The 10000-nt window shown below is 38.2% G+C and overlaps 2 protein-coding genes across 3 annotated transcripts in view; both read right to left on the bottom strand.

Annotated features, from left to right (window-relative positions):
• LOC131572981 (forkhead box protein P2-like) overlaps positions 1-10000 on the bottom strand; it is a 400373-nt gene that overhangs the window by 183888 nt on the left and 206485 nt on the right. For both annotated transcript variants that reach the window (XM_058826457.1, XM_058826456.1), the window contains one exon: positions 3491-3668. In XM_058826457.1, the coding sequence (XP_058682440.1) occupies positions 3491-3658 (168 nt within the window). In that variant the 5' untranslated portion in view covers positions 3659-3668. The remainder of the gene's footprint in view (positions 1-3490; positions 3669-10000) is intronic.
• LOC131572574 (POLG alternative reading frame-like) overlaps positions 7667-10000 on the bottom strand; it is a 171105-nt gene continuing 168771 nt past the window's right edge. Inside the window, exon 2 of the mRNA XM_058825824.1 lies at positions 7667-8298. Within this exon, the coding sequence (XP_058681807.1) occupies positions 7667-8298 (632 nt within the window). The remainder of the gene's footprint in view (positions 8299-10000) is intronic.

Genomic DNA, 10000 nt, shown 5'->3' with positions numbered 1-10000 from the left:
AACTGAAACCGCTTCTAAGCAATAAATTCCCATGAAACATTTAAAAAGATTATCTTGGTAGCATTGACTTAATGAATGCTCAAAATGCAAGCTCAAATCTACCCTGTAAAGCAATCATGGTTTTTTAGCAACTATTTTGACCTTAGTGACACAAACAATTAATTCTACAAACTTAATATAAAAATAAAATTCTACATCTAATGCAGAATAATCTGTCAATGTATTTAATCAAGGATATGCTTTTTTTCATGTATTATACATTCTGGTATCTAACACTAATTTTAACATTCAAGAAAAAAATGAAAGTGAAAAGCTCAGAGGTGTCTGAATGTACACATACAAGAGAGAATGCTCACCGTAAGCCAAAAAAAGCAGAAGAAATAAGTCTGGGCAGATTACACTTTGCATCATATTTTTAAAATAAAATTCTACATTCACTTTAGCAATATTTATAAAACTATAAATATCAACAGTGAGATAAGAAGTTGCTTAAATCCTAGTCATACATCTTCAAAGCCGACCTGATGACTTGTGACAGCACCCAATCCATTTATCACCAAGTATATATTACAATATATTATAGGTATATATTACAATATATTATAGAATACTGTCATTCTTTCTTGATACATGGATGAGAAATAACTCCCTGATTTAAGCCTAACTTCTCATTTCTATATAAAGGCCACAACAACATAGTTCATCATGAAAATAATAAGAGTGCCTAAACTCCATATGGTTGCATACAACAACATAATAAAATCTGTTTTATCTTATTTACTTTCTAAAAATCCATACATATATAACTTAAAAAAATTAACTTAGCCTAGTTGATCTTCTATACAGCCTAAAATTTCATTTGTTTCACTTTCCCCAGTAAATATTCATGCCACAATAAAAACTTATTTTGTGATTTTACTCGGCTGATGAACAAATTCTTAAGCACTAGCATCCCTTTTAAAAGCTGCCCAGTTGAAGGAAATTATTAAAACCAGCAATTATTTTACTTGCTTCCTTTAGAAAAAACTATCAAAAACTCAATCTGTCTATTTGAAGACTCCCAATAAAATGATTCAGAGAAGCCAAATCCAGAATATTAAACCATGAAATGAGTACACCTTGCACATATTTAAACAATAAAAAATCTTAAGAATAATGATTGCTAGGGTTTCCTCTGTTTCTCTGTGTGTCAAACTTTTCCAGATAAGTCACATATTACAAATATCGTTTTAGAGAGTTACTACAGTGACAATAATAAAAGCAGCCATCATTTTCCTCTTAATTCATATTTGAAAAGGCATTTGGTCAAAAACAGGGGGAAAAAAAGGAACAAAAAAAAGGAGGAAGAAAAGTAAAAGTAGCACAAAGCTATGCCCGTTATCTGAAGGACATCCTACTGCATGTTTACCAGTGTTTATGTTTCACATCAACATGTTTTATAGAAGGATTCATATGCCTAACTCAAGTTGTATTTAAATCCTATGGTGCAAGCCCTACCATAAAATGCCTCCTGAGTCCTATTAACTGTACCCATGGTTTTACTTTGCCTGCCTGCTTATTTAAGATCTAATCACAGTTTTGAAGAAAAGATTGTCACTTCTAAGCCTGTCCCCTCAGAACCTGTCTGTTATTAGTACTGAACTGAATATTTTCATCTTCAGTTGTAATTCTCTGTGGTCCTTCCAAATGCTATCTACCGGAATCTCTGGCTGTATGGACAAATTGGCTACACATGCCTAGGACTGCTACTTTGAGAAACATGTAAGTGGCACATTATTCTATTAGCATTTTTGTGTTTTAAAGTACTTCACTTAAATTTAGTTTTCTAAACATATTCACCGATTCGATATACTCTTTCTCAACAAGGATTTTAAAATTTTGTTGTAGTCTGAACACCTGAATAAAGATGATGGCACGATTTTCAATGAAAATAATACTAAATTTTTGTGTCTGCTTCTATGTGTACAATTTTATATGAAAAGAGTATAAAAGCACAAGGTATATATATACACATAATCATGTATATATAGAGAGGTAGAAACTTGCTAAGAACATAATAAAGACACTGAAACCTGTATTTCTTCAGACTGTCATACTGTAAGTGCTCAATTGTTAAAATAGAATACACTTGAATTTGAAGCAAGACACAGATTTAAGCCTCAACAACTTCTCATATCTCAATCTATAACTATTTCCTTCTTCCACATTTTCTGTCACCATTTAAAATATTTAACTATAAATGTAGCTAGAATACACTGCTTAATTCAGCACTAAAAATTATTCAATTTTAAGAGCTATTATGACCTGTTATTTCAGAGGCCCATGCAAATGCAATGTATCTATCATGTTAAAACATGTTTCTATGAAACAGCATTTTTATAATATTTTATCTAACAGAAGACAACTTTCCTTCCATTAATGCAATACCTGGCATTGTAATAAAAAGCCTCAGCATTTAAAAATTAAGGGTTTGAGCTCCAAAGGTGCTGAGTGGGCTCAGCAAATGAAAGAATGAGGCAGCGAAGACTTTTAGGAGTTTGAAGCAGATCCTGGGCACTCTGCAGAATCAGACCCTGATTGTTTACCAAACAGTTTGGGCTTCACTGCTGTAGTACAATTTGTGCTCCCTGATGGAGTGGCAACTCCTTAGGCAGACAAAATAGGAGTTTTGTTTGTTCAGATTTAAAAGGAAGAGAAATCTTGCAGTGACAAAAATTAATGGATTGCATCTTGTAATTAGGTGGTGTCAGCAGTCTGAGGACAGGTGAATTTTAGTTTTAAACATAAGAGCAGTTCTCCATTAACTTGTTTGGAACACAAACAGACAAAAAATATGTTTTCAAAATGAGAATGGAAACAGACCTGCAGAAAAGCTGCTTCTACTCTTTTCCCATGTTTTCAAAATTACACGTCCATATTACAACTCACACATACGCGAGCACACACAGACAGGAATACTGTATTTTCTATTTCAGTGCTTTTGAACTAACCAGCATTTTTTAATTACACCTACAACAGCAAAGTATCTTTATCGAGAAAAGTCACTCTGGTCCCTTCACTAGGGTCCCTTCACTGCCCATCTCCGACTTTGGCACAATTCATTGCAAGCGAAGCAAAGTCTCAAGTAATGTGGCCCTCTGGTGGAAAACCCCGCACCATGTCCTGCATGCCCGAATCGCACAGTAAACTAACAGCTCCTGAAAACATGCACCGCAAGGCTTCGGCACAACTTTTATAAATACGCAGCGGGATTTTAATCACCAGGCAAGCGTGGTGGCATGCAGCCATATCAGCAAGATGTTGCTGCCACAAGAACGGGATCTTTGCATTTCAGCATTATCGTGCACTAAAACAACAACAAATAATGCCCCATGCTCCTCAATTCCACGACACTCCACATTCAGCACACACCGAGGGTCTCCAAAAGGGTGCCCCTCTGAAAACAGCCCTTTATTTGTTTAAAAACAAACAGGAAACAAAACAAACTTACCTGCTGTTGTTGCAGATGCAGCAGTTCTACTGTGCTTACTTCAGTGCTCGTGTCACCACTTGATCTTCCATCTCTGCTGCCAGCATCTAATTGGCTGCTTAGAGTGCTCATTCCATTTTGATTCATTGAACTGTTGCTTATTGTCTCTGTCGCAGATTCCTGCATCATGACTTAATACCTAAAAGTGATTAAGAAGTATCAATTAACACACGCGTTACACCTTCACACTTCCATTATCAAGATGTCCCTCTCTGCCAATTACACAGACAGCATCTTTAGAAGAAGAAAAAAGCCTCGCAGAGCCGTTTACCAAGAAATGCAATGCAAACTCTGCTTTCATACAGCTGCTAATCACTGGAATTATGATTTCTATAAGCAAGCTTTGTGTGCTTACATTTAACGGCCAAAATAACACACCATGCACGCAGCATGGTCAATAGCATTTATGAACGACTACGTTTTAAAGTCTACCTATAAAACCAGTTTAAGTGAAGGCACAATTTCACACACTGCTCTATATTTCCTATTATCTAGCTTTGACAACCATGGATGACTATACAGCCTTATTTAAAATATTCACTATCTTGATTCTGTCAGAATTTTACAGCATATCTTATGCAAGGCTGTTGTTTAATGATGCACAGCTAATCATACAAAATTAAAATTTTGTAAGGGTGTTACAAATCATATGGTATCAACCAATGATAAATAGTATAATGGGCTTCTCCTTTTTTGTGACTAAATAAAATTTTGCCTCGGAGGCATTTTAAGAAAAAGCTCCTGCTGCAAACACGTCAGATATTGCCTATTTTTTTAATCAAACGCCTGATATTCATTTATTTTTCTGACATTTAAAACATTTAATACTGTCCTTCCTGGGAAGTAATTAAGCTTATGCATGAGCAGCAATCAAACTGTTCACTTGAAGATGACTTAAAACTCAATTTTAACATAGGCAAATAAATGAAAGATATAAAATTAATTTTCCAGGCATGTATTAGATATGAAAGCTGGAAATAAAATCTATCAAGAATATCACTAATGATTGTGCTAAAAACAGCATAAATTATGCATATTACCTTCTCTACAGTAATAAATGTTTTATCATTTTCACTGCATAAATATACTGTACTTTCAGGATTGCAATGAGATGTCCTGCCAAGATCAGTTGAAATCCTTGCAGTAAATAAAGAACCAACGTGCCCTTACAAACCAGAATTTCAAGGTGCATTTTGTATCTGTAATATGGAAAGGTCAGCGTCTCTTCTCAGAGCCACCAAAGTCCTCTCCTGCTCTCTTGCAGGATCAGAATGGAGCTCCCTTCCTTCATCCTCACTCCCGACCTACTGACAAGAGTCCTCACAACAACCTGGCTGAGCTGTGATTTTAAAAAACATCTCTGAAAGGAGAGGGATGTGTAAGCAAACTCAGGAAAGGAAACAAAGCTTGCTGTTTAGACTAATTATTTAACTTAGCTATTTTTCCCTTGCAAAGTATGAGCCCTTCCTTAAAAAAAAAAAAAAAAAAAAAAAAAGGATCATTACAACTTTAACTATGTGCATGGGATATTAATTAAAATGCAGTATGAGTTACCACAAACAAGCTCCTACAAGGCAAGTATATATTGTGTCAAAAATGTTAAAACAGCAAAAGATGAGTTATTTAAGGATGGTCTGGTCAGAAATAAGCAAGATGCAAAAAAACTACGCACAAACACAGCTAACATAAAGGGCAGCTGTTATAGCCCAGTAAACAACATCAGCACCAGATGTGTTTATGAAGAAACAGTCCTTCTAAAACACTTATGAACATCAGCGAAGAAAAATAATAGAAATGGAAAATGTGATACAAGCAGTGATGAATTTTACAAGGCAAAAACAAAGCTAATACTCTTTTCTGAGATTAGGCAGCTAATAAGTATTCAAATTAGGCATAAATTTTACATGTACAATGTTTAAAATATTCAGAGAAAAGGGTCTGATTGCCCTTAGTAGTTATATGAAAATTCTAATGCGGATATGCCACAACTGTGGAAGCAGACAGCCCTTTCCGATTTTTACAATATTTACTTTCAATAAAAGGACATGTGTATCCGAGTGGAAATTTATTTAAAACTTCATCAGCTGTATCGTTACAAGGATTTGGAAATTTGGGAAATTCAAACGTTAATCCTCTTTTAGTCAAACAAAGATTTAACCAACAGACAGGTTCATCTTTTACAAATTCAAATGTTAGACAATAACAGTGGTACATTTAGCCAGGCACATTAAAAGGGCAAAGGGGTGTAAATGTTAGATAATCAAAACATTACAAAACACCCAGAAATGCATTAAATAAATACATCATCCCTCCTGTTTTTACATCTCTCTGACTGTTTCATTACAATTAACAAAGAAGGGTTAAATGTCTTCCAGTTCATATTAACCAAAGGGTTTTATGTCTTGTGGATTTTGTATCCTTGCAAAGCCCCAGAGTGTAGTTCAGGCTGTACATTTAAAGTTAAAGTGCCTGTGAGCCAGCAGAATCGGCTTTAACACAACATCACCAGTAACACTATTCTGGCAATAGAAAACAACAAATCCCATCCAACAGAATGAAACTACAAAGTAACAATACTAGAAAGGGCAATTTATTTTGAAGTAGAAGAAACACAGAAGTATTTTAATGAATAAAAAAGAGACCCTATAATTTTATGTTAAAAATAAAGTGTGGGGAGTACTTCTCTAGTTTTAAAATTAGATTTTTAAAAATGACACTAAAACTTTGGCTAGAGTAATGCACTGTGTTGATTGTCCTCAGCCCCCTCCTCACTGTCGGCAACTGAAAAAGGGCTGCTGGAGAAAGGAAGAGCATAGAATCTTTTTCTTTTCTCTTGCATAGACATACATATATACGTGAGTCTATGCACTTGTGTATGTACTTTCAACTCTAAATCCTCACAAACTGAAGCACTGAAAACATCTAAACAAGGATCATTTCTGATGTATAAATAACTTGAGTTATTGGTAAAGAAATAATTTGAACCTGCAACATCTCACTGAGCAAACTAATGCACTTTTTTTCTTATTTTTACAACAATAGTACAGATTGTTACTAAAATAAGCATAAATAAACACAAAGGAAAAAGACAGGTATCAGCCAGATACTAAGGCTGTAAGTTTGGTAATTCAAATAGGACAAGAAAAAATATACAGGTCCTTGTTTACATACATTTATACACTTTCATACTTTCTAATCCTTCTCTTTTCTCCTGCTGTCACACTCGCTGTCAGTCATGAGCATGCCTACACAGGCACACATGCACACACGCACCCACATTCACAGACAGATTCACCAGCACCTACTTCTGTCGTGATTCTGTAACTCTTGGCGCCAAAGGTGGAATATAAGCTTTGCTACCCGGTATTTTAAACACAGGTATAGGAAAAATATTTGCTGCTGTCTGCAGGAGAGAGTGAAATTGTAGATCATTTTAGAACATGGTTGCACTGCAGGTTGAATACCTAATTGTGCAAGGGTAGCAAAGCTACCACCCATGCAAAAAAAGGAGAAATACTTCACCTTGTTGAGTTAGAAGCTACAGTTTTACTTTTTTCCCCTGCAGCAAACTGGGCATTTTCTATGTGCCCGTGTGCCCGCACGTGCACGCGTGTGTTTTAAGCCGGCAAGTCACTGTACAGATACTTATTCTCTACACCACTTCCCTTTTGAAACATTAAACTGACACTGGAACTGACTGCACAAGATTGCATTTTCTCTTCCTAAACAACTTGAATTGAAAGGTTACTTAGTGTAACAATATTTACTTGCAGAATTGTGTTGTTACCAAGGGTATAATGGATGGTGGCTATGCAGGTTTACGCAAGAATGAGTGAAGCATGAGGCATTAGCCATGTGTTTGACATGTTTCAAATTGCTATAATCCAGCATTAAACACACCCAGCAATTCATGCCATTTCTTGCAGCCATAATCTTGAATAAAGCGTGCACAACCACTTATTATATAAATTAGTATATGACTCCCTGTTATAGTCACAACAGTGCTTTTGTGTTTATTTTGCATCAAGATGGGGTCTTTTATTTGTACAAATAGCAGGATAGTGCGCCCTGCCGCAATTAGACCTCCTAGATTTATGACAGGGTGTGTGTCACGCCCGGCTTGCGGGGTCTGTGGTACTAGGCCCAGCTCCGGCCCGGGAGGTGCGGGAGGCCCAGCTCCGGCCCGGGCGGTGCGGAAGGCCCAGCTCCGGCCCGGGAGGTGCGGGACGCCCAGCTCCGGCCCGGGCGGTGCGAGAGGCCCAGCTCCGGCCCGGGAGGTGCGGGAGGCCCAGCTCCGGTGCGAAGCGCTCGGGCCCGGCCCGGGCCAGCGGCGGGAGCGGCCCTGTTGAGGCCGCCAGGGGGCGGCGCGGCCCGCGTGGCTCGGCCTCGACGTGTCCCGCACGTGCCGCTCACGCGAGGCTCGGAGCGCGCTGCCAGCCCCGCGGGGCCGCGCCTGGAGCGCAGCGCAGGAAGAGAAGGGAGTGCAGTGCAGCGAGCGCAGCGCAAGGAGCACAGAGGGCGAAGCGCAAAGAGCGCAGGGAGCGCAGCGGGAGCTGCCCGCCCGGCCCGCAGGGAGCCCGCCCGGCCCGCAGGGAGCCCGCCCGACCCGCAGGGAGCCCGCCCGACCCGCAGGGAGCCCGCCCCGCGGGTGCACCCCGCGCCCGCTGCCCTGCGCTGGCCATAGCGTGGCCACGCTGCTTCATCCACAGATGTGACACACCCGCCTTTGCCTCGCTTCCCTCCGTAAGACTCAGCCCAGTCTGCAGCCTCTTAGAACTGGAGTGTGATGTAAAAACAGAGGTGAGGAGCTAGGCTTAAATAATAGTAACTTTTGTGCTCTGCTGGAATTAATTCATCATTGACACAAGGCACAATGCATCTGAAGTCTTGCGCTGGTGTACGCTAAAAGCCTTTAAGACTTAAGATTACTTAATAAATCAAAATGCCAAATATTAAGGACATAGCTGAATGTGTGAGAAAAAAAAATTTGGAAAGCTAAGAGAATATTTGTAAAGGTGTTTTGATTTTTGGCGCTTTTTTTTTTTTTACTTTATCTAAAACAGCTTTCAAAGCTTGAGTGAAGCAGAGGCAAGTCACTGCATAATTTTTAAATATGAACCTAAGTTAGTATGTTTAGAACACTAATTAGGTCAAACACCATTGTAACACTGTAAAATAAAGTATCCATATTAATGGTTTAATACACTACTGTCTGCTCAAATAAGTTTTCCTTGTAAAAATGTGAAATATGCCCAAACACCTTGTGCTGGAAGTTCACTCAGAAAAACAGAGCTTCCTGTTGTTCATTATAGGACACAGAATAATCAGAAAGAATACGTATAATCTGCATCAGTGATCAAAATCAGCATCTTTCATGAGAAAAAAAATATATTTTCATGGTAAAAAAATATCATATTTTCAAAGTGATAATCATTTTATTATTTATAATATTCTCACTAGTGAAGACGATAGTTATGAGTAAAGTGAAAAGTTTAAAAATGGATAAAATAAGCAGCAGTGGGACAACAGTGTCTTGATCCCAACACAATAAACACTGATATTCTGAAGAATACAAGCTATAGTATAAAACTTTGAAGTGCATACTCATATGGTGGGCCTCTGAAGGCCTTTCTGAACACAGTTTTATAATAAAATTGACAATTGTATTTTGCAAATTAGCACAGATGAGATTTATTGTACTTGAGACAAGAACCAGCAATCCAGCATCCCCACCCACATACGGTTCCAGGTAAAGAAAACATGCATCCTTCCTGCAGCGTTATCATAACAGGTGCTCTCAGCTGGCAAGAGGAAGCATTAAGAAATCAGATTAATTGATTTGTGCTAAACTGCAACTGAAAAAACAAGCATTGTCTAAAATATTTGTCTCTCCACTATAAGCCACAATTTTTCCCACTGTCCATGTACTGTGGTTTATCTATCAGATGTTTAAATGAACATCCTTTTAACTGACTGGCACCAACAGTCAGATAAAGGTATTGAAGGTAGAATATCGTATTCAATCTTAACTAAAAGCTATCCTGAATTTTAAAGGCTGTATCTTTTCCTTTCACACCATCTCAATTCTTCTGGACTAATAAAAATAGCAGGTCAGTTTGGGGCATAGTAATTTATCTGCTTTCTAAAACTGAGGAGTATGTTGTCACACTCGTGATTATTAAACAACAGTTCACATCCCAAAACAGCAAGGAAGGTCTAATTAATTTCCACCTGCTATTTATTTTCACTTGCTCGAAAAAAATCCCTATGTAGGCCAGTGTTATCTGTATGAGCAGTGTGTACAGGACTGTAAGATGCATACCTTACACAGAGGAGAGTGGCAAAAGCCTGCTAGAGTGCATTACCCAGAGCCCACGCAGAAACGAGCAAAATGAGCAGACAATTTCAGGGTAAGATTCTTATTTGAGCAACGACAGCTTGGAAACCCCACCTTGGAAAGCACGCTCCTCT

Source organism: Poecile atricapillus, chromosome Z, assembly GCF_030490865.1.
Source record: "Poecile atricapillus isolate bPoeAtr1 chromosome Z, bPoeAtr1.hap1, whole genome shotgun sequence".
Lineage (NCBI taxonomy): Eukaryota > Metazoa > Chordata > Aves > Passeriformes > Paridae > Poecile > Poecile atricapillus.
The sequence above is the reverse complement of the archived record's forward strand: the minus strand, read 5'-3'. Positions and strand labels throughout refer to the sequence as shown.